This window comes from Seriola lalandi, unplaced genomic scaffold, assembly GCF_002814215.2.
Source record: "Seriola lalandi dorsalis isolate HSWRI2012SDOR001 ecotype SW California unplaced genomic scaffold, Sedor1 jcf7180002054722, whole genome shotgun sequence".
Classification (NCBI taxonomy): Eukaryota; Metazoa; Chordata; class Actinopteri; order Carangiformes; family Carangidae; genus Seriola; species Seriola lalandi.
Window position 1 is genome coordinate 739,235 of NW_019525275.1, and position 25,324 is coordinate 764,558.

The 25,324-nt window shown below is 41.9% G+C and overlaps 1 protein-coding gene across 2 annotated transcripts in view; it reads right to left on the reverse strand.

Moving 5' to 3' along the window:
• The window catches only part of ip6k1 (inositol hexakisphosphate kinase 1), a 29,400-nt gene extending 4,489 nt beyond the window's left edge, over positions 1-24,911 (reverse strand). The window contains exons 1-9 of one of the 2 annotated variants that reach the window (XM_023424222.2): positions 24,721-24,911; positions 10,790-11,041; positions 9,320-9,465; positions 8,897-9,023; positions 3,257-3,497; positions 1,727-1,908; positions 878-1,065; positions 392-625; positions 1-278 (exon numbers count right to left, since the gene is read on the reverse strand). The exon at positions 1-278 is cut by the window's left edge and continues 4,489 nt beyond it. In XM_023424222.2, coding sequence (XP_023279990.1) covers positions 1-278; positions 392-625; positions 878-1,065; positions 1,727-1,908; positions 3,257-3,497; positions 8,897-9,023; positions 9,320-9,436 — 1,367 coding nt within the window. In that variant the 5' untranslated portion in view covers positions 9,437-9,465; positions 10,790-11,041; positions 24,721-24,911. The remainder of the gene's footprint in view (positions 279-391; positions 626-877; positions 1,066-1,726; positions 1,909-3,256; positions 3,498-8,896; positions 9,024-9,319; positions 9,466-10,789; positions 11,042-24,720) is intronic. The other variant, XM_023424223.2, reaches the window with a different exon arrangement.
• Positions 24,912-25,324: the final 413 nt, after the last annotated feature.

Below are 25,324 nucleotides of genomic sequence, written 5' to 3' on the forward strand. Positions count from 1 at the left end.
GAGGGGGGAGGGGGGAGGAAGGAGCGGCAGTCTGACTTGGTGGGTGGGGCCTGTGGAGGGGGATGAGGAGAGGGGGAGGGTGGAGCCATTAGTCCAGGTCCCTGAGAGGACAGTGTCCCTGGGTCTGGGTTCTGGCTCATGTCCGTTTCAGAGGGAGTGTCGGGGGCCGGAGGAGCGTGGGGCCCGGGGCCACAGTGGGACTCTGCAGGGGCCGCGGGGGTCTTCTGGTGCCAGGCCGCGTGCTGCCCAGAGCTGAGGCCTGAGGGGCCCTCAGGTTCCTACAGACACAATCAAACACAGAGTTGGACTGAGGTCCTCGAGGAAATCATCGAACAGCAGATTGATTCTTGATTTGATTTGTTTTTATTCTTGATTTGATTTGATTTCTCACCTTTCCCTCATAGATGATGAGCAGTGAAGAGGAGTAGAAGCGGTAGGACGCCTGCCTCTCCAGCACCGCCTTCAGGCTGCGAAGCTTATTCAGGATCGGCTCAAAGAGGTCCTGCCTCAGGCCCTTCCCATTGTGCATGTACTGGTAGAGGGCCTGGCGGAAGCCTTCGATCGACAGGCCGCGGCCGTAGTACTTGTTCCTGCAGAGGTAGTGACCGGTGTTCAGCTGGTACACCTGCACACACAGAGGGGAAACCGCTCACACAAAGAAATGACAACAACTGTTCACACTCACGACTAGACATTTACCTTGTTCAATACAAGGCGATATCATTATGTAATACTTTAGCTGCACATGCAAATCAGGCCATAGTCAGAAGAACCCAAAATTTGTCAGACTATTTATTATTTCGCCCACATCCTCAGGCCATTATCTCTTCCTCAGGACTGTCATCTGACGAGTTCAGTAGAGGAGTCATCGTTCTACCTGCATGCCACACACTCTGACTCCCAGCGTCGCTGAAGTGCTCTGTTCACATTTCTTCATCTGCCTGGCCGCCTTCTCCTCGGAGGCGTCGTCTCCGTGCTGCCTGGTCCCCATCTTCAGGTCCAGGATGCAGGGGTACGAGAAGTGGTGAACCACGTTCTCCAGCAACAGGAACTCTGGGTAAGATGCTGCCGTTAAGGAGCACAACCAAACCATCCCTGATCTCTACCCAGTCCAGATGCACACAATAGCTTCAACTGTCCTATATTTTAATCATATTACATATTGAGCAAAAAGTGAACTAAGTTCGTTAAACGATTTTATAAACATAATATTGTTTATGAAATGGGAGCTGACAGCAGTCCTGTTGAATCTGGACCTTGTTGAGGACAGAGTGTGTTGCTTATTCACTTTCCTCAGCTGTGTTTTCCTGGCAGCTGCAGTTTCCTCTTTGAAGCTGAAGATCAAAACACAACCTTTAACCTGATAACCTCAAACATCTCCAGCCCTCCCCTTTATTCCTGCCTTTGTCCCCACAGTCTCACTCATATGTACATTCAGTGCCTCTTATTGCACAGGTTACTATTCCACCACCAATCAGAGATGTGGGCAGTAGTTATAACAGTCTGTACATATTTACATCATGTCTACAGCTAGATTCAGTCTTAATTATCGCTATTTACAAGGTCAAGTTTATTCTTGACCTTGGAAACAGCAGTGTGACAAAACAAATCTCAATATAAGGCCCACTTCCTAGTTTCTTTAAACCACGTCACGGTCTCCGTCAGTGGATGGAGTTAGTTTTGAAAGCTCTGGAAACAGGGGATGTGATTGGCTGAGGAAGGATACTGAAGAGTTTGCGGTCCTTGGACTCAGATCTCATGCGGCTGAGCTGCTGTTTGTGACAGCGGAGGCTCCACGGGTTGTGGCTGATCTTCTCTGATGTCAAACCGCTGTTCCAGTCCAACATCTGGAAGGGAACGTCGGAGTGGATCTTTGGATCCAGCCTGGGACTCTTCAGCTCTCCGAGACTGCGGGAGGAGAAAAAGAGGAAGAGAGAGGACAACGTTGGTGATGCTCTGTTCAAATCTGCAGTGGATTTAAAGGTTTGCATTATTCACATGAATTTGATCGCTGGATATTCTATGAAGTCTGAGTTTATTCGCCCAACACACCTAATATATGTCACACAGACTGTACGTTGTTGTGTTCAGATCAAACTCTGATTATCTCAGATCTCACCAGAAGCTCCAGCTCTACATTTATGATGTGGATCCATAAGGCCTCGGATTCAGCCTAAACTTTTCACCTTGCCCTGTCGTGTCTTCCCTTTAAATTTGAGCCATCCCCTTATTTATTTTTTAGCAGCACATTTCATTCAATCCAATAGTTATTGAGATTTACTTAAAATAGCAGCAAATATGAACCTCGTGGTGACATTAGAGAATAAGTCATAGGATCATCATGTGTCAGCAGACTTCATCATCTTCTGGGGATTATGAATGTCTGGAAAATTTCATGGTAAGAAATTGCTGATAAATTAGTACGAGGGGCTGGGAAAATTGTCTGGATCAAAGTGATGGTTCGCCTGACTGACATTTCCATTCCTCTTTTTACGAGCAATTAATCTGGGAATAATTTTTTATGACTCAATAAATATCCTTAAAATGTCTGAAAATGGTGAAAAACGCTCATTGAAATTTCCCAAAGTCCAAGATAACATCTTCCAATGTCTCATTTTGTCTGACCAACAATCCAAAACCCAAAGATCTTCAATCCACAGTGACATAAAACACAGAAAAGCAACAAATTTGTTTTCTCCACTGTCTTATTTTCTAGAAAAATCTTCCTTTCCTATGATCAGGGGGCAGTTTGACGACAGCTTAGATAAACAAATCGTCAGACTTCAGATGAACGTCTGAATTCATCAGTTGCACAAAGCAGTTTAGTTTTTGACTTATCTTAAACCGAACTGTGGTGCAATGAATTCTGTGTAAATTAAGACTTTTCTCAAAATAACAAAAAAAGTCCGACCGAGGAACCACATGTAACTGCTCAGCTCCGTTTACACAAGATGAAGAGTTTACCAAGAAACTGCTCATTGCTCTCTCCATGACGACGTTAGCTAACCACAAATTATGAGCGATGTTTTCCTGTTTTTTGTTATTGGGTGCTACTGCTCAGCTCAGGTGTCACTGGTTGTTACCATGGTAACACTTAGGCCTGAGTTAGCCTGGAGGTAATGCGTCAGTCATATTAATTAATTAATTAATTAATTCATTCATTAGTCGCAGTTCTGTGAAATGGTCTTACTTGATCTGTGAGCAAAATGAAGACTGGACCAACACCACAGACCAGCCGGACACATCTTTATCTTACTTGTCAGAGGTGTCGGTGTCGTGCGGCTCCCTCCTGTCGGGCCGCTCCTCCTTGTGGTCAGAGGAGGAGGAGGAGCGATGGAGGCTGCGGCGGGAGTGTTTCCTCCTCGGCTGCTCCCTCTCGGGGGGGTCACGCTCCTCGTGCTCTGCGATCCCGGCCTCCATGTGGCTCTCCACGTAGGGGTAGGCCACCAGGTTGATGTAGCCGTCGGAGTCCCCTTCGAAACAAACCAGCACCACACCTGACAGGACGGAGGAAACCACAGACAGGATGTTTAGAGATGTCTATTAAAATACCAGGAGAGACACAGAGAGAAACATAATCCATCTCAAATCAGGCCATAGTCAGAACAATCCAACATTTGTGAGACTGTCTTTTTCTTTTCTGGTTTTCACTGATTTCCCTGACGCTCTGCATCTAACCTTATATACTTAGAAACATCTCATAATGTTTGACCCCTCTGAATCTTAGTAAAAGCAGTTTGGAGGAAGAAGTAACAACTAATAGCTGCATTTTAAAGGTCATCTCTTTCTCTCTGTTACTCAGCTCTTCGAAAACAAGACCCGAGACGAGTCGGCCCGATTCAAAATCACAGGATTCAGTCTCATCTGGTCTGCAGGTCCAGGTCCATGTGTCAATATGTTTAATACTGGAGTGAGTGCAGGTGGACTCAATAGCAGCTAACAAGGTGCGTCATCATCATCATCATCATCATCATCATCATCACCACCACATGTGAAAAGTGTTTTTGAGTCAGACAGAGCGTGAAAGTGAAGTGCAGGAAAAATGTATTTTACATGTATGACATGTATTGCTGCTGTTAATTGGTTAATTGCTGCTGCTGCCAGTGTTGTTGCCGTGTCTCTGAATGGGTCTGTTCATCATTTTGAATCAGGTCTAATCCAGGTCGGACTTCCAGAGCCCCCTTCAGATCAGGTCTGTCTTTAAAAGAAAAATTGAATTCATGCAGGTTTGGTTCATTTGGGATCAGGTCAAAGGTTTTAGCTAACATTAGCCACCATCATGTACCCGTCACGCCAGAGCAAGTGAGGCTGTAGCAGCTTGTAGAGTGTGATGAACTGTGTGTTTTATTACTTGTGAATGTGACATTTAGTTTGTGTGAGAAAAATATATTTCTTCTTTAAAGCTGCAGTAATTAATATTTCTGTTACCAATGGATCAAGTGACTTTGTGTAATGTGTCACTCATAGTACTGTTCACTTGCACTGTGACCAAACAAAACTATTTAGTCGCTTGTTTTATTAAATTACGCCAGATTAGATTAAATTACATTGGATCTGTATTATCATTGTGCTGAACTTTGAAAATCCATCATCAAAACAACAAATGAAGGAATATCTTTTGGAAAATGGTTGAGTTCAGAGACTAGAAGCACTGAAGCTGTGTGTTGGCTTAGCTTTCATTTGTCATCCATCTATATATCAAGATTTAGTAAATGTTCTGGAAATTCAATTGAGGAACCGTTAACAGACAAAACAACCGGACATGGATGTCTGACAATGTTTTATTAGAAACATTAGGTCGTTATTTTTAGCTTTCCAAACTGTAGTAGAACATTTCATCCCCAGCTGAACCTTCTCCCTGTTTCATTTTGCTGCCAGTTTGCTCACTGGTGGGAAATCAACTCCACATCAAGTCCAAATTGAAGAGTGAAATATTCCTCTGAGCAGCAGAGAGCGAGCGCTCTCTCCACAGAGACGTCGACTTCTTCACCAGCTCCTCACCACAACACACGGAGAACCTTAATCTGATTACGTCACACAGTTTGTGGATGAAACAACCTTGACGGATTCTGAAAGTTGTGTCCGGGCAGCTAGCTGTCTGTCTGTCTGTCTGTCTGTCTGTCTGCAGTTATTCAATCAGCAGGACAATGGTAGTAGGGCAGAGATCCAGGGTTAAATATAGACTCCTTATGGACCACTGTTGTCATGGCACTGGGACCCACAACACCAGCAGGGCGGACTGGTGGGAATACAGACATACTAATGACTGCAGATCAATGTACTGGGAATATATCCACCAGGTCTCATGTAAGGTAGCTCCACGTGGGGAGGGGGTTGGTGAAGCGGCTCACTGGCAAGTAGTTTAAGTAATAATGTGCCAAAAAGAAGCATAAAGATTCACAAGTTTCTTCATCGACTGATTAGTTGTTTAGTCGATAAAATATCAATGTAAAAAATAATGTCTTTACATTACAGTCTAGATATTGAATTTATAATAGTAAAAAAGACTAAGACTCTACAGTTAAGGTAACAGCTCTGTGAGGCTGTACTGCTTTGAGCTAAATGCTAATGTCAGCATGCTAACAATAATAATGCCAACAGGTTAATGTTAGCAGGTGTAATGTTTATTTGGTGGGATATATAGTTTTAAGTAATCTCCTGCAAGATTTGCAGTAACTGCTTGTAAAGTCTCTGTTACATCTGCAACAATTTTTCAACCTGAAATTCTGCTCCTGAATTCTCTTCTATTTCCTGTTGTACCGTGTCCTAAATACCACTTTATAGTATCCTGTCAACAGGAAATGATGCGATATGTGCAGCGTTCTCTAGAACTGATTCACCTTCCCAAAGATCATTTTTTGAAGCATTTAAATCTATAACATTTACAATTTGAATGAAATCGAACTTTTTCAGCAACATGTTTATTTACATTCTGTAATCATATCTATGCACAGTAGCTTTTATTGTTTGTGGTGGAGTCTGACGTTCCTGCAGTGGAATCAAATTTCCTACCATGACGAGGGACCCACATGAAACAATGCAATGTGTAATCTAGTATTTCTGTTTGTAGTGTTATCTCATTTACATCAGCCTCACTGATTACTCCTCACTCTCCTAGAGCCTATCAGAGCTGTAGAAAGTTACTGCTAAAGCAAACTGAACATTTCCTACAGCTGTAGCCTCACAATAAAAGTGTCCAACTGGAGCTTTTATTCTGAATGTATCTGTAACTGATGTTAGTGATGATAGAGATTGTTCATCCAGCCTGCGTCTGTAAAACAACAGTCATTTCTGGCATTTCCTGTTATGATATTATTCAAGAGAGTGAAAGAGAAAGAAGGAACACCCTTCACTGTGACCTGTTCTTGTGAAGAAAGCCTCTATTTCTGACAGTGTAGCTGGTCTGTCTGCTGTCGTATTTAACCGCACGTGCCGTTACTACCAGTAACAATGAGGACGGCCGAATCAACCAAGACTAAAATCTATACAAACCCTGAGAGCTGTTCTCACTCATTGTGAATGACTGGAGTTCTGCTCTGGCTGAAGTTGGACAGAGCTGTGCTGGAACACACACAATCTCCTCGAAGCACTACTAAGAACGATGAAGGTAGAAGTTAACCCACCTTAACAGGTGCAACAAAACCAACAGGACAGTGAAGGACAGGTCAGTGTGAGCACTCCCACACAGTCCTTACAAAAGGCTGCATCAAGCACTGTAAGTGAAAACACATGTGTGGGTGCACTGTGGCTGTGTCCGGGATTTCACACTTATTCTCAAGTCTTTCCAGAGATTTCTCACCGGACTCTGCAATTCATTTATTTATGTTTTGCAGCTGTGAGCAGCACTTCAATATCTATTGTGCAATACTAAATACTAAATACTAAATGCATAAAACCTGTTCATCAAAACTGCATGTGTTGAACGAGGACACGGCTCATGTCTGGCAGCATCTTCCTGCCAGACATTCCTCATGGCTCACATTTTACTGTCAGAGAAATAAAACTAATATATCATAATAATGACTGATTACATTCCATTTGTGAGTGTTTCAGTGTTTCAGTGTTTCAGTGTCGGGGCCTTGATGTTTTGTTTGCTGGCTGAGTGTCGTGACTTAGAGGCACGACAAACTGGAACAGAGCCATCGTTAATGTTATTAGTTCCACCTGCTCCACCCACCATCAGTCTCCCTTCATCTGCGTCGTTATCTCCTCTCTTACATCATCCGCCAGAATGGTAAATAGGCCACATACATGTAGGAGAGGTGTGTGTGTGTGTTTGTATGCTGGCTGTCAAAGTGTGTTTGGGTCTGTTACTACAGCTAAAGCAGGCAGAAACAGTTATAGTATGTGCCCAGTGATGAAGAGCAGAGCAGCTACACCACTTTACTTCCATTAAACATCCGTACTTCCTTCCCTCTCTTCTCTCCGTTTCTCTCTCCAAAAAACTCATCGCACACACCGTCTCTCTCTGTTTATTTCATATTTAATACAACATTTCAGTCAGACTTTCTGTCTAGCGTTAAGAAAGACAGTGTGCATGAGTCACTTCTATTCAGTTCTTTTCTATTCTATTCAAAGCATTTCTAACCCAACCATAAATGATATGAGAAATAAAAATAAAATCAAATAAAGAGCCAATGTCCGGTAAGTGGGATTGTTTTAAATCTGTGTGCGCTCTTTGAACTGGTCTTTACTTTCTGTCCATAACGTAATTGAAGTAGACATGTTCCAGGGTGTGTGTGTGTGTGTGTGTGTGTGTGTGTGTGTGTGTGTGTGTGTGTGTGTGTGTGTGTGTGTGTGTGGGCTGCTTTCAAATTTTATTTCTCTTGTGTGCCTCTGTGTGAGTATTGTGTGGATGTGGTGTCAGATAGGACATGGATTTATCCACACTGAGCTCATTTGTAATCTGTGTTGTGGCTGTGGTGAATCTGCCACAATGAGACAGTTGTTGACACTGTCTTGTTGTGGGAATGTGAGTTCACCATGTAGAGTGGCAACAAGTTCAGGCTACGAGTAAGTCTAGTTTATCTATTGACACAGAGTCGCCTCAGAATCACTTACAACTTAAACCTGCAATAACAGATTTTTTTTGTTGTGTGTGAAGATAACAGTGAACTTGATGAACTTGTGAGCAAACAGTTGCCTATTTACACATCCAGCAGTTAGGGAGCAACATTATTATTCATTCTGAGATGTGTTTGTCTCCACCTCATAAATGTCTGATTTTCACTCTCTTTTAGCTCTTTTGGTCTCCACCAACCCCCGAGGGAAACTCCTGTCTATTTAGCTGCTAAATGTTCCACTATGTTCACCAGCTGGACTCTAACGGTGTCTGTTAGCTGCTTGCTGCTGAGCAGGTAGTGGACGGTGGGTTTTCTGGGTTTTTTTTTCTTTTAGAGCTTTTGCTCTGACAACAACTGCCTGCTGCAGCCAAAACTGATGCTATGAGAGCAGTGAAAATGAACCCAAGCAGTACATTTACAGACTGGACAGTTAATCAATGAGCTCAAATTCACTATAAAGCTCTGTACAGCAGAAGGAAGCTGCAGATACAGGTGTATGTGCATCACCACGAGCGACCTCTCACAGTGTTTTCACATCGTCACTGACACATTGTTCTTACAAGATATTGATACGAGCTGCTTTAACAACACGTGCTGTGATTGAGAGTGTGTGAAAAATAGTTAAAGAGGTAGGAACAAACGTACGAACACAAACTTGACCAAACCAACTGAACAAAGAGAAAAATAAGAACAAGAATAAAGACGGACAATACCGACAAGCCCATCTGGTGATTGTGCTGAGAGAATAAATCAGACGAAAAGGTTTGGGAGGGGTTGATAAAGCAAGCATCCATGGCTCCACTGATACTAAACAACGGTGAGTAATGACTGACCTTTATACTCCGGAGTGAACTCCTTCATCTCTGGAGGCAGAGACTCGTAGAAGCGCTGCTCTCTGCTGATCAGAGGCTTACACACTGTGTGGTCATCATAACGCATCATACTGGTGTGACCCCCCACCTGTGAACACACACACACACACACACGCACACACACGCACACACACACACACACACACGCACACACACGCACACACACAATTTAGTTGTTGAAAAATACATAGACAAACACTTATATCTGCTTACTCTGTATTATATGTGTTAAAAACATATTAACTGTTTGTATTCTGCATATAAAAGCTAAATGAGGATTAAAGTAAAGTGTTAAGTTTGGTTGTGTTTCAGTGAAGATGTGACATCATCACGGATCTCTCTCTTCATTACGGTGTTTCTATAACACACACTTCTCCCTCTCACCTGGTGTACGAAGGGCTCCAGTGGAACACCTCCTCCTCGTTGACGTAGTGAAGCCCCTCCCCCCTGCCCCGCCCCCTGTAGCTTGCTGTCCATGTTGTTGGTGTGAGGGAGGCACATGGCTCCTGGCGAACGCACTGCGCCTCCTCCTGCAGAGGAGAGGAGGGATTTAACACAGAGGTGACACAGAGAGCGGCTCTGACCTCTGTTTCATGGTTCTGCTCAGGCAGCAGCTCATACTGCAAAACCTGCCAATACCATACTCTGGTTTCTGTAATGATATGATGAATCAGTTTCCTTTTGGGATAACAAAGTATATCTATTAATCAATACCAAAATCATACTTTTTTCAAAATTCTAAATGTTTTTGAGAAATCTGAAAAAGTTTTCTATAAAACCCTTATTTTGATTTTATATAACAAGTGTTCAAATGATAATGATATTTAAACTAGGGCTAAACCATAGATAGATTATGGATTAATCTATCAGTTTTTTTTTAATTTGATTTGTTTTTCTATAAAAACTTTTATAAAATGTCAGAAAATATTGAAAAAATGTCCAGTACATTTTCCCAGAGTCCAAGCTGATGTTAATGTATTGTCTGAAAAAACAAAAAATGATATCAAACAAAGAAAAACAGCAGATCCGCAGCACACTGGAGAAGCTGGAACCACAGAATATTTGGCATTACTGCATGCAGAATCATTTCCTGGATCTATTGATCATCGAAGCTCTAGTCTAAACACAGAAGCAGCCACATAAGACACACTCTAAAACTGCCAAATGTAGGATTTATATCAGGAACTATGTGATCAAAACATAAGAAAACAAGATAACAAATCTGATCAATATCAGCTGATGGTACTCAGCGGACCAGGTAAAGTCTCAGTGCCACGGATGTATTTCAGCCATTGTTAAGAGATGTTGAGGTGAAGACCAGCAGGAGGAGACATTTAGGGAACCGCCAGCGAACGGTTATGACTGAACCTGCTGTCTGCGTCGTGTGTTGTGAACAGGAAGCAGCAGGAGGTAGCGACCCCCACCAGCTAACCTGACTGTCTGACCAGCCTGTGCCATGTGCTACAGGTGGCTGCTATCAACCTTTTTCATCTCATAACATTGTTGTAGCTTAAAATACAGAGTCTGGTGAACAACTTGGCACAATTTGTACAGCAGGTTTAGCTAACTGTTATCATTAATGTTGTTTATTGGCACCGACCAGATGATGAAACCTTGAACCTGTTGCCATGTTGCTCCAAAACACTGTTTATTGATCTGTTTGCTGAAAACTGGTAAAACCAGTAAAATTCGCTCTGGCTTGTTTTCCTCAGTGTGGTTTCTGTGGTTGCCATGGTTACACGGTGAGCACAAGTTCAATCAATCATTTTAAAAGCAAATATAGTTCTTTGACCTCCAGCTGACTGAGATCTGTGGGACAACCACTGTGATACATCACATTGGTCCCGCTCTTACCCTGGGCATGGGCTCTGGTGTGCAGTGACGGGGAGGGGGGGGCACAGGGCACCACGGGCTGCTGGGAGCGCACGCCGGCCCCGGGGGGAGGCGGCGCCAGACCGAAAAACCACCTCGCAAAGCCTCCAATCAGAGTGCTCTAATCCACCGCCGGCAGCACCGAGAGCCAGTCAGGACAGGGGGTGGGGTGGGGGCAGAGTTGGGGCGGTGGCCAGGAGTAGCAGGGTGACAGTTGGACGGGGTCACCACTTCCTGCAGAGAGAGGAAACAACAAATTGTTTAATGTATATTTTGATAAGTGACTCATTTCACTTTACACAAAGTCATTTGATCCATTCTGAATATGAAACTATTGATCAGTGTAGCTTTGCCTGAAAAAGCTTTTTGGACATTGTGGTTAGTGTCGGAGTGACGTAGCCTGAGGGTAACATCTGCAAGACAAATTTTTGGGGGAGGAAACATCTGTAGCACATGATGTTATATCGTGTTATTCTTCAGCACTGAACAACAGTTTTATAGAAACTGATTCTGAACCAGGCGGCTTCGTGTCTACTTATAGAAAATCACACACACACATTTCTGGGCTCGTCGCCACAAACAGTTGACATCAAATGTTTCAGCACGTTGGCACCCAACAGGCTGTCACTCACACACACACACACACACACACACACACAGAGCATACTTAAATACAGACAAACATATTTTGACTGTAGCTCAGTGAGAAGGGCGAGGCAGCAGCAAGATGTCCACCTGGACCCTGTTCATATCTGACAAGACGGGTTCTGTTCGATCGTGGAATTATTTTCACTCCAGCCAAACTCGGCTGTTTTCAAATTCAAAACGTCATCGGGAGTGTGAGAGGACACATTGTGATTCAGGATTTATTTTCCAATAAAGCACCCAGAGACACATTTTAACAAATACAGAATTAAATCAAAGCTCATCTGTTGCTGAGTAACATCTAAAATAAAATCACAATTAGAAGTGATTAGCATTTGAAAAAAATGACACTGGAGACGATAACAATAAAGAACAACACCAGATTTTTCTTTCAATTACCACATCAAACAGCTGAAGGCACAAATGTGATGGAGCTCATTTCTAAAACCATGTGAATTTATTTTGGGGAACATGTAAATTTTTTATTTGAGGTTCCACGCACGCAAGAGATGATCGACGAGTCTTTAAAACCGTCCCAATTAATCAGCCCAAGGTTCCTGGAAATAATTACATGATCTGGTTTAATGTCGTGCCCATTTTATAATTGTGTTTTTTTTGTGTTATATTAATGCTGCCATAAGAAAGTAGCATGAGAAACATTTTTATGATGTAAATTGAAGATGATCTGCATGAAAATGTTGTTTTCACAGCTCCTAAAAGCCTCTCTACTTCTCCTGATTTGAATGAACAGCGATGTAACAAAGAGACAAAAGTAAGTGGACATCCTTGTCATCCTATTTTAGTGTAATTTTGGCCTCCCCAGTCAGTCCTGCTGTAGCAAACAATGATACTTTAATAGACACTAGACAATAGTGTTCTTTCAAGTTCGTGTCAACAGTTTGGCGAAGGCCTTTTCCTGTTTTAATACCTCTGTGGACAAAATCAGGTCAATAAATAAACCGTTTGCTCAGTTTGTCCTGGAAGAACTTCAATGACCTGCACAGAGCCTTGACCTCAACCTTTGGGATGAACTGGAACAGCGACTGTGAGCCAGGACTTATCACCCAACATCAGTGTTGGATCTCACTGATGCTCTTGTGGCTGAATGGGAACAAATCCCATGGACTTTATATAAAGAGGCAAATCCCTGAAGCCAGCTTCCAAAATCTGGTGGAACATCTAAAACCAGAGCAGCTGAGGCTTTACAGCAGCAGATTCCTTGTATGGTGTAACATTCACATGTCCATATACTTTTGGCTATATTTCCCCCCCTCTACCACCTCCCAACCAATCCTCCTATCCCATCATGCACCTCAAAGCTGCTCCAAAATGACTCATCACCACCTGCCTGATGACAAGACAACATGAGAGAGGAGAGGGAGACTGGAAGAAATGAGGGAACAAACAAGAAGAAGATGATTGGAGGAGAGAAGCAGGCCCACTAATGATGTCACAGCGTACGCTTGTGTGAACGTGTGTTTCTGAGGGCATCATCTGGTCAATGTCAAGACTGTAGTGAGGCACCATGCTTCCTAATGATATCATGATGTGAGCTGAGAATAAATACCAAACAGCCTCCGACCACAGCAGCTCAGACACACTGAAACATTCAAAAATAAAACTTCTCCATCTTACACAAGACAGCAAGCTCCCTCATCTTTTACAGCTACACTTATGTGCAAACAATTATGTGTGGTCCTTAAAATTACAATTGTTAAAAGTTCAGTCAGTCAAAATTTCAGTGCTTTGTTAGAAGAAGAAAAACTGGTGTATCTGTGAGACTGAAGAAAACAGACAGCAGTGTTGGACAGGAAAACATTTAACTCATAAACGATCCAATGTTGTGCTCTCAATTACATGAAATGAGCACGTTCACCAGTTTCTGTCTTCAGCACCACATCCAGTGGGCGCACGCTTCATTTCCTGCGTGTGAATCACAGCTGAGATGAATATTCAATTAATTGTTTCAGTCAACCGTGACAAATTCAATCAGCAACTATTTTAATAACAGTGGTTTCAGTCTTTCTTCATGTGAGAAGCTGCAGCCAGCTGAGAACTCAGTGCTTTGATTTGTCATTTATAGTAACTGAAACTTTGGGGTTAGCACTGCTGGTCACACAAAACAAGCCATTTGAAGACACTTTGGACTCTGGGAAACTGGGAGGGGCATTTTAAACATTTTACAGATGAAACAATTAATTGAGAAATGAAGATAGAATAAAGAAGAAAGAATAACAGATGTAAGGGAGGGGTCACAGGGAGGCTGGAGCCAAAAGGTTGTCGGTCTGTCACAGTGCTGTCGTATAGAGACAAACAGGCGATTTAGAGTCACCATTTAACCTAAACCTGCATGTCTTTGGATTATGGGAAGAAACCCATGCAGGCACGAGGAGAACATGCAAACTGCACGGCAGGTTCGAAACCCAGAATGTTCTTGCTGTGAGGCGACAGTGCTAACCACGGCGCAACCACGCCGTAACAACAAAAACCACTATATAGAGAGGTAATTACACCATGTAAATACAGCACATTGAATGCTACAGTCCAAAAGACAGGGGATGAATCACGTGCAGTTTTGTAACAGAACACAAACAAGACCATGTTTTTACCAGCAGGAACTTGTTTTTCACCATCATGATCAAAATGTTGGACATGAACAGTGTCAAAAACATTGTCCCCTACTGCTCAGCCTCACGTATCAAATTAAAATATTTAGGAACTGCACCATTGTACCACTGGAAGGCTTTTAGTCTGACTTTATCACTGACGTCAGCAGCTCACTGCTTGTTCGTAAGAATTTCAGTTCCCTTTTTCATTTGGACAGTTTTTGGCATTTGCCGTCTGCCTGACGTGTAAACATGTCAAGGGAGAGATGAAAGGAAAGAAAACCTACAAGTGAGCTGCTTACGTGAGGAGCTTCACGCATCAGACGCATGCTGAAAACCTCAGACCTCCAACATGACATCAAGACATGCCTCTAACTACACTGTTCCTCACACAGGCTCCAATCACGACTGCTCACAGCACGGTGCATATATCTGACCACGATGGAAATCCAACATCCAGCAGTCTGGTCTCAAGTCACGATCCGAGCGTGACCAACCATGAACCCCAGAGAGCACACACACACACACACACACACACACACACACACACAGCAAGAACAGTGTTTCCCATGAGCAATGAATTCTAAAGTTAGCAGTAAACAGTAAACATCAGGCCACATCTGCTCTTTTCTAGGATCAGTGAAATGACCCTGACTATCCATGACCTCTAACATTCCACTGCACTCAACACACACACACACACACACACACACACACACACACACACACACAGTGTGTCTGTAGTCCAGCTGGATATTCACACATTCAGGATGGGCCAACAGATTATAATTCTTGTTGTGCTGTATCAAATAATGTTGTCAAACAGTAAATAATTCTCATCGGAAATGTCTGTATGAGAAAAAAAAACAAAAAACAATTTATGCAGAAATCTCTATTTGAGATAATATCGAGGAAGAATGACCTTTGTAAACGCTTATTGATTTATTAGTTATGCTACATGTTGACTAATGACATATTTAGAGAATGAAGTCTAGAGTACAACAGTAAATCCTACATCTCCTACAAGGCAAAACTATGATTGTGACTGTTTACTCCTGTTGCACTGACTCAGTGATCTGTACGCGTTTCGAACAGACGTTTTATTGTGAACACAGACAGAGCAGTTGTAAAATATTGGAAAGGGAGACCTGTGAGAGACGCATTTAATCATCTACCTATATATTGTCATATCACCCAGAGCGTTAACTAATTAGCAGAGAAAAATACAGACTGACTGACCAATGGCGAATAAATAATATCTGGTTCAGACACATGTGGTCAGAGGTGAGTATTGGGGTATTCAGTGAACAGCTGGCGCTTGGTAACCCCTCTGTACAGCGGTCCGCTCTCCGTTAGTGGATCTATATGTGTCTCCACTGTCTCCTGGCACACAGACAACAGGTGTGTGTTTCCAACAGGCAGCGTCCTGTGATACACAGGGCTGGGAATAGGCTGGTGGAGGGCAAAGTCAAGGACAACTTGCCCCCCCCCTTTCCTTCATCCCTCTCCCAAAATCCCCTCACCTCCCTCATCCCCTTCTTTTTTATCTCCTCCCCCCTTTCAACCCTCCCTTCTCCCAGGACTCGGCAATACTGAAAGAATCATTCTGCAGTATTTTTGACCACATACGTCAGTATTGATGATATATTGATACACTGTTATGTTCATTTATGATCAGTGATTTCATCATTTACAGAGAACAACCCTTAAAAATGTGGATTACGAATATGCCTAAAAAATTTAGAAGGTAATATGACAATATTCAACTGTCCTGAAATACTACTATTAGTGTCAAAATATATAATCATAATTCATAATTTCACACCATGACTGCCAGGGGCTTTGTTCCCCTAGACGAGACCTGATCTCCCCTTTAAACAACAAAAATGAACTAATTTACAATCAACCATTACATTATAGCAAGGGTTTAAAATATTTGTTCATATTCTGGCCAACTGGAACAATTACAAGTATGATAAATTAGCTTTGAGCAGCTCCTGTTTGCGATGTACCCATGGATGTACAGACAAATATCACTGCATTAACTTTGATACTGAAGAAAAAGGTAAAAACGTGATGATTCTCAGTTCTTTTTTATGGTTCTTAAAAAGCAGATTTATGGGCTTTTAATCACGATGGACATCTGGGATAATAATATCCTCAGAGTGTAAATCACACTGCAGGGAGTGTGATTTTTTTATGCTCATGCTCAAAGGATTTTCAAGTAATCCTCAATTGTCTGTACGAGCTGTGTATCACAGGCTCTGCTGCTGCTACAACCGCTGACCATGTTGACAAGTGAGAAAGTCAGCGGACCAAACAACAACTAACTTCCTGTTGTTTCCAGAGCACCAGCATCACCTGTGCCTTTCACCTCACGTAGTGTCTCAGCCTCTCGTCCCTCCCTCTGTGCTCTCCTTCAGTTTATTACTGAGTGTCGATATGATGTCGAATAGATCAGTGAGATAGAAAGATGTTATGAAAAGAACGGACACTCTCCCCAGATGCCACCTCCTGCTGTGCAAAGACAGCTGATGACTTCAGGTCAGAGCCTCCCTTCACATCATTTCTGCTTCGCATCATGGCTGAGTATCCCGCCGCCTGTCTATCAGGTGAAAGTCTGCGTGAGGACGCAGTGCAGGAACAAGTCCACGGTCAAAACAAACAGACAAACAACCCAATCTCTAATCGGGCCCCTGCGTTCTGCCAGGTGTGGTGAATGACCTGAGCAGCCAGCCAATCAGCTTAGAGGATCTGTGTGAGCATATCTTACATCATCAGCCATCACTGGGACAAAGCTGTGGGCTCACTACGGCTCCATGACACCGACAGACTGATTAAGATGCTATTTCTGACTGACTGACTGTGTGTGTGTGTGTGTGCGAGGGAATCCTTCTGTCCTTCAAGTCAGAGATAGAGCCAATTAAGGACTTCCAGGAATATCTAAGAGTTGAAGTGCGTAGTTCAGCAGCAACTTGCATCTGTGTTGAATTTTAAGGCTTCACTGAGGCTTTGCAGCACATTTCTCATTTCTAGGGGACATCATGAGCCTGGAAGAATAGTTTCAAGGTGGTTTCTGAAATGCACTTTGTAGTAGATTTCTTGTTTAGGTAGCAACATTATTCAACTGAAGAAGAGGATGTCATATTTATTCCTTCCATAAGTTGTGCACTTCATTGTCTTCAACACACAGGATGGGTCTAAAACAGATAGCCGTGCATTATCATCCCTACCTGATCCACTTAGTCTTTGTAAACACTGTTCGAGCTGCAACAACTAGTCCATCAATCAATGAGATAATCAACAGAAAATTAATCAATAACTATTTTCATAATCTAATAATAATTTTGGACGTTTTTCAAGCTAAAATGCCAAACAAGCTGTTTCTAGCTTCTCAGATTTCAGGATTTGATGCTTTTCTTTCTCATACATGAGAATAAAGTGAATATCCTTTGGTCAGACGAAACAAGTCATTTGAGGACATCACCCTGGGTCTCTGGGAAACCTTGTCATTATTTTACAGGATTGCATAGACTGAATGATTGATCGATTAAATGAAAAAAATCATCTGCAGATTAATCGATAATGAAACATTGGCTGCAGCCTTAAATATCTTTCCATGGGTTAAACGATCTTACTTCAAAACCCTGGGCTTCCCTTGGTGTTGAAGCAACATTGAGTGTTTTAAGGAATTCATGAAACTAAAACTGCACCTTAAATAATACATTTGCTGCATGTCATCCTCTCTCTCTCTCTCTCTCTCTCTCTCTCTCTTTCTCTCTCCCCCTGCCATTTCTGCCTGTGACAGAAAAATTAAAAATAAATTAATAAACAAATGTGTAATTTACGATGGTTCATCCAAACCGACTGTTTATGTTTTCAGAAAGTTCTTTTTCTCACTTGAACTTCTTATATGATCTGCTCTACAGCTTGGGGTGTTACTGTTGCCGTCGCTTATTGCTGTTCGAATGTACAGTATACAGCTAAACTGAGTACACCCCTGTGCAATGTCACTAAAATGTGTAGCTCCATACTATTAACAACAGATGGCGCAGTGGACGACGCCACGCACAATTCGCTATTTGCGTAACCTTGCATTGAAAAACAGACAGGTAAGTGCTTCTGACCTGGCACATGATTATCAGTGGAAATTGTCTGACCAGACTGTGTGAAGGACGCTGCGTGAAGTCAACTTCTATGGATGGCATCCAAGAGGAAAACCATTACTCATAGACCTGCAAAATTAAACTTTGAAAAGAGGCTTGATGAGTGTGTACAGCACATTCTTTGGTCAGATGCAACCAAAATAAAATTGTTTGGGGTCCAGCATGTTTGCTGTGGACCTGGCCAGGACCGCCAGAGTGACAGCACAGGGTCAGCAGAGAAACATAGAGGCGGACGTGTGCTGACATGTAGCTGCAGGAGTGCATGATATTTATAGATGGCACTATGAATTTAAGTTTGCACACCCAAATACTGAATGAGAAGACGACTCTCAGTCTCAAAGAGCTTGGCAGGAGAAACATTTCCCAACATGTAAATGATCCCAAACACACTGCAAAAATCACACAGGTGTTTGTAAAGAGGAAAAGAAAGTGAAGACGATGACCTGACCAAGTATGTCCCCTGACATGAATCCAATACAACACCTCTGGACTATTTTAAAGCTGAAGGTAGAGCAACAAAACCGCTTCAGTAATGGGTTATTGCAAGTGATCCTGAGCAGAGATACACTCAGTCTTGTTGAAATCTGTACATCAAACAGAATCAAAGTGAAGAATCATCTGGGTCACTGTTCAAAAGTGACAAACACCAGGAGAGAAAACAGGAGACAGGCCTAAACTGTCTTGAGACACAAAACACATAACTAAGACATCTCTGGTTTGAGTCCAACCCAAGACATTTGGTACATGTCTGAACTCTTCCTCCATATTGTGTGTTTCCTGTTTCACTGCTCAAACTATCCAAGAAAGACAAAATGCCAAAAAGTCTTAAAAAACATCTGGCAGAATAAAAACAAATAATCAGAACAAAGATGTTTTCATTAGATTAATCTGCCTATAATTTCTCGATTAATCAATTACTTGTCCATAAAATATTCAAACTACTGAGAAATTCCACAAAGCCTGAAGTGATGTTTTCAAACTTCTCATGAAGTCTGAGAACCAGACCCAAAAATGAGAAATGGTTTGACAGAGAAAAACACTGGATGTTCACAGGTGAGAGTGGACTTGATGTGCTGACACAGAACAAAGACACCTGCATTAAAACCATCTGAGGTAATCAGATTATAATCTATCAGAGGTCAACCACATCATCCACACACGTGCACATTTACTCAACATGTGGCCACAGACACATTAACACATCGACTAGAGCTGAACTGGAACACAAGGGCCTCACACTGGGAAGTCTGGGTAGTGACCAACAGTTTGTGTGTATGGAATATATACGTATCTATATATATGGATTCCAACCAATCAGAACTTCGTAGGCAGGATTAAGAGTGGTGAGGCCAAAACCAGAAAAATGACAACAACAAAATGATGACAAGCAGATGAGATGCATGTAGCTGTTTTACATCATCTTAAAGAAATATGAAATCAACAGATTTCTTCAGCTGACATGACAAACCTCTCAAATCTCAGGGGGGAAGGCCAACACGTCATCATCATCATCATCATCCTCACCCTCACCCTCATCATGATGTCTTAACTCAGCAGCTTGTGTGTATGTTATTGCTAAGTGGTTGCATTAGTGAAGCATGACCATGTTGAATGGTGCTAAATAAGGGCTGGAGGTTGCTACTGCTGACACGCGCTGTAATCATGGGAATCACACAAACATGTAGAAAAACACAAGGTTCAAGCAGGGCACAGGTGATGTAGAGGGAGAGACAGAGCCACGTTTACATGTGATAGATAATTGATAATTAATTATGCGATCAATACCAGTGCCAGTTATGTTTCTACTTTTTCGGGCGGAATAGGAATAAAAAGGAGACGATGAAGGAAAGGAGGAGGTAATTAAGAGGAGGTTGGAAAAGGAAAGTGAAAATGAAACTGGTGTCTTCAAATATCTTTTTTTTGCTAAACCAACAGTCCAAAACTCAAATACGTTCAGTTTATTATAATATAATACTGATATAAGCATCAAATCTTCATACTGGGGAAGCTACAAACATCAAATTTGGAAGATTTTTGCTTGATTATCGATTAATTTTCTGTCGATCAACAGAAGTATTTATTAATACTTGCAGCTCTAAAAACAAAACAACTAAGGAACAGACCAGAGGGGGAAATGAAATGGCAACGAAGAAAAAGTAGTGAGTATGTGTTGGTGATAGACACAAGGAGACAGGGAAGGAACGAAGGAGGTAGTGGAGGAAGAGAGATCCAGTTCTGTCTCTGTGTCATGCGGCCCTGTGGGACGTAAACCCCAAACACATCTGTCAGTCTCAAAAATCACAAACTACGACTGGGGAAAACACAAAAACACTCACACAGCTGCTGCCAATGTCCCCTGACAGAGCTGAACAGCTGCTGAGCAACACACACACACACACACACGCACACACGCACACACGCATACAGACACACACACAGACACGAGAACAATTCGTCCTATCAACAATTGTCTGGGTGACACAACAACTCAGATCAGTCAAAACAACTACCAAGATCACACATGTCTACCATCTGGGTTCCTTTCTCACCACACACCTAAGACTCTGGAGTTACCATAGCAACCAGAACTCACAACATATCAGTCAGCTGATAGGACTTGCACGTCGATGGGGCACATATACTTAAATCAAGTGTGGAGTTTTTGATCGCAGCCATGGTGTAAAAATGTTTCTAATATTCTCCCCCCAGATCATATTTGCAAATGGGATTTTAGAGACATTTCTCAGTATTATAGGAAAATGAGAGCTGTAACTAATGATTATTTTCATTATCAATTAATCTGTCAGTTCTTTTGTCCAAAAATTATTCAAAAATAATGAAAAATGCCCAGGTGAGGTCTTCAAATGTCTATCTTTGTCCAAAACGCAAAGTTATTGAGTTTAAAATGATATAAGACAAAGAAAAACAGTAAATCTGCACATTTGAGAAGCTGTAACCAGGAAGTGTTTGGCATTTTGACTCGGAAAAACGACTGAAATTAATTCTTGATTATCAAAATAGTTGAGCTCTACTCAATACAATGTAGTTCAGATCAATACTACTGCACCACAGCAAACTACAGCCTCAAAAATAAACATATAGTTAGGACATATAGTGGGACTGCATTAGATTTCACAGGTCTACCTAATGAAGTAGCCACTGAGTGTACAGACATGGCAACAGGCATCTGTGGAAGGAAACTTCAAGAAACTGAATTTCTGCTGCTGATGTGGAGAAACTGCAGAAAGCTCTGTGTGACTCTGTTTGTGAATACATTATTAGGGGCTCGTTTTCAACATGCACATATTATTCCTTTTTTAGCTACAAGATGATTATTTCCTGTCATTGCTTCATGGTGGGAATACTTTTTTATTTATGTGATACTGTCATCTGATTTCTTCTATAAAGACTTTCTATTCATCGGGTCACCTCAGGGCTGCACCGTCTGAATATGAAGAGGCTACACTGAAAATTCATAAAGCAATTTCTGCTCATTTTATTTTTATTTTTTTAACAGTAAGTATTTCTTAGAAGCCATGTTTTATGACCAGCATTGAGCATTAGTTTTCATAAAGTCCCGACTATGCGTGTGTGAATGTCTTCTTTCGGACTGTGTTGGGATCCTGTAGGAGTAACCATATTTGTGGGACCAAAAAGCCAGACTTAAGCCCAAAAGTAGCCAGCTAACTTACAAATCCTTCTTCAGGGGACTTGTCCAGGGTTAAATAATCTACACTGACCCATTCATACCAAAGGCTATATGCAAGACTTTCCGAGGTCCTTGCTTTAGACAGAATGAATGGAGCAGAAGCAGAAGCACTGCAGATGTTGGTTGGTTGCCTGGAAAAGGCCAAATTATCAAATTATAGACTAACGGCTAAATTATACTTCAGCGAGCTGACAGAAGTTTGCCCCATCATTTTTTATTTATAGTTTGGCGACAGTATACGCTGGTTTCGTAGCGACAGACACTGAGTCCGGCTGAGGTTTGTTTACATTCCGTAAAAGAGAACGCAGTAACAGAGGACAAAAAGTTGGCGAGTTTGGAGGAGGCCATTTTTAATCTCCACGTTAAGATGACAAAGGGATAAGAATGGTCGAGGTGCGTCCCCTGCATAGAACAAAATTTACCTCCGATGCTGTATCGGCACCAATACTACTACCTTCTTCAAATACTTTACACTGTCATTATAACACTGAAACAATACCTCTGTATAAATCTTCCAAGTGAAGCATAACTAAAATTTGAACAGGCCTAAAAAGAGTGTGTCAGTTCCACACTGTGAGGTGGAGAATGGAAAAAGAAAAGTGAAAACAAGTAAATGTGATATAAAACAGAGAAATGCAGAAAATCCTGACATGTTAAGCTGGGACTACTTAATGGCATTTTTGATTGAAAAATGACATAAACAATTAATAAATTATGCAAATAATATCCGATTATTTTTCTGATGAGCGACTTATTGATTAATCAACTAACATTTGCCACTAACTTTGCCGTCTAACTTGCACGGGTGAATACTGACACATCTGTGAAAGGTTGATGTTGGCTGATAACATCAGCCTGCGATTTATTGGTCAGGCACAGGTAATGAATTCAGCATCAGGAGACAAGAAGTGAAATCGCGCAGTGACCAGCACCAACCCCGCCATCTCTTGACAGCTCTGGCACATGGTTATGATGGCGTCAGTAACTTTCCACAAAAGAAAAAAATGCAGGTACACTAAAAGCACTGACGACATCTGATGTCAAAACTGTCAAATCGGAATCATTTATGTCTGAAAAGAATGTCACACAATGGTTTTGATTTTTAGTAGTAGTAGAAACCAGGCTTTCGCACACAAACAGCAGAGTTGTTGTCACTGACATGGGATAACCGACTCCAGTTAAATCCTTGTTTGGAAACACTCACAACAGACCCCAAACATTGGAATACATTTTTTCCTTGCCTCAGTTTGTGCCTTTAATGTATCGTTATTATATATGTGTTACAGAGTTATAGAGGTGCACATCTGTGTACCTAACACTGTTCTGAAGGTAAATTCAAAAACCTCAAAAAAATAAAAAGGATTACTTTTTAAGTTGCAATTATATCTTCCAAGCAAGTAGCAAAATCTCTGTCTCTCTCCTTGCTCATAAAACTAAATTAAATGTAAAATCTTATCACTGTGTATGTTAACAAAATATAAAACATGATAAAAAAGTAATACTGATAGAGTTAAATACAGAAGATAATAAATATTTTTTAATTTTGATCCATGTTGAACAAATTTAGTAGGGACATATGTTGTTTCAATGCATTTTGAGAAATGTAAAAACTGATGTTATCACAATACACAAGAGGCCAACTCTAGGGCTTAATTATCATGTAATAATTCTGCAGCTACCATAATTATTACTGTCTTGAAGCAAACTATATTCTATTGAAATTTCTCGTGATTACAATCCCAAACTTTTGAGTATGGAGAGCTGGACACATGCCCTTGATATAAACTGATGATGAGAAGAACCAGGCACACACAGGGGAAGTGAACTTTTTTCTTTCTCATAAAATGTTGATAATACTGTCATACAGTTATCATCAAGCACAAGTGAACCCAGCTAACTGGTGTCAGCAGGATATTTAGCATTGCATACAGGCCAAAACACCATCACAACCTCAGTGAAGCCACCAGTCACTCCCACTATGACGGATATCAATCTGTAAAACCACAGAGGTGCCTCAGTAGGCAGTGACTTTATTTACTAATACTATGGTCAATGTGGAGCAGCATGATAAGGCAGTCCTGCGTCAGTAGTTTGACAACAAATAAACACGAGTAGCAGCGTGGTTATCATCACACCCAGTGTAGATGAAGCTACCTTATAAAACCTGGTCAAACCAATCAAACATCTACTGTCACCATGCCATGCAGTGACCACAAGCTAATTACTAATGATAACATGCCACAGTACATTACACCAGGCAATCAATCTGACCTTAATTATATTTACACCGAGCTAGCTTCAAGCTAATGAAACTTTTGGGGATCCACCGCTTAATATTGAAACATAACCAAGCCCAGGTTCCGGCGTTAACCAGTTAGGCAGTGTTGCAGTGAAATGATAGCGGTGGTGATGTGACTAGCTGCCACATAACACGTTTATAGACTCTTAGGTACCATGTTAGTTAGCGTTAGCTGTCAGACTGGCCAGCTTCTTGACCTTAGCCTGACAACACGCTAGCTGGCTAAGTCTGCTACCCTCATCTTAAATCAGCTTTGAATGGAAAAAAAACTTCATACTGCTTTGTGTCATTAAACACCCCGTTCCCCTCTCTTCTTTTACTGCAGCTCTCTGTCCCGGACACTGGTGGAAAAACACCAGCGTTAGTTCGACTCTAACCGCCGTTAAAGTAGCCGTGCATGCTAACGCGAGCTAACTAGCTAACATCACGGTTTGACGTTACGCAGTGTCTCCAGTTACAGACACCGAGCTGTCACAGTAACCACATACCTTCAGGATCACCGGGTGGACAGTGAGCTGACTTCGCGGAGTTCACGGTGGATGTGCTTCAGAGACGGGAGAGGTTCATGGATGTCAGTCCCCGGTGTCCAAACTCATTAACGGCGGAAAAAAAACATCCCGGAGGCTAACGTCATTACAGTGAAAGCTCACGCAGCCTGTTTGGCTTTTACGCTTCATTTACTGGAGTGCGAGCCTCTAGCGCCACCTAGCGTCTACAGCTGGGTCCACCTTCTTCACCCACCTCTCCCCCCACCTGCAGGAGGACCTTGTTAAACCGGGTTTCACGCTTCCATGTTGGACTCACACACCAGTAAAGCCCGGTGCTGTGTTTCCGCTATCCGTAACCCAGCCAGTTGTCCTCTGAAATGCAACGTGATGCAAATCACTGGTGGAAAATAACTAGGAACTTTGGTGAGGACATGTTTTGTCTAATGGAACATGTTTTTGCTGCTATAATTTTCCTGAAACTGGACTTATATCATGACTTTTTTACTCTGATATCTCACAGATATTTTGCTTTAAAGAAAAAAAAAAAAAAAAAAAAAAATATATATATATATATATATATATATATATACCGTTTATTTGACAT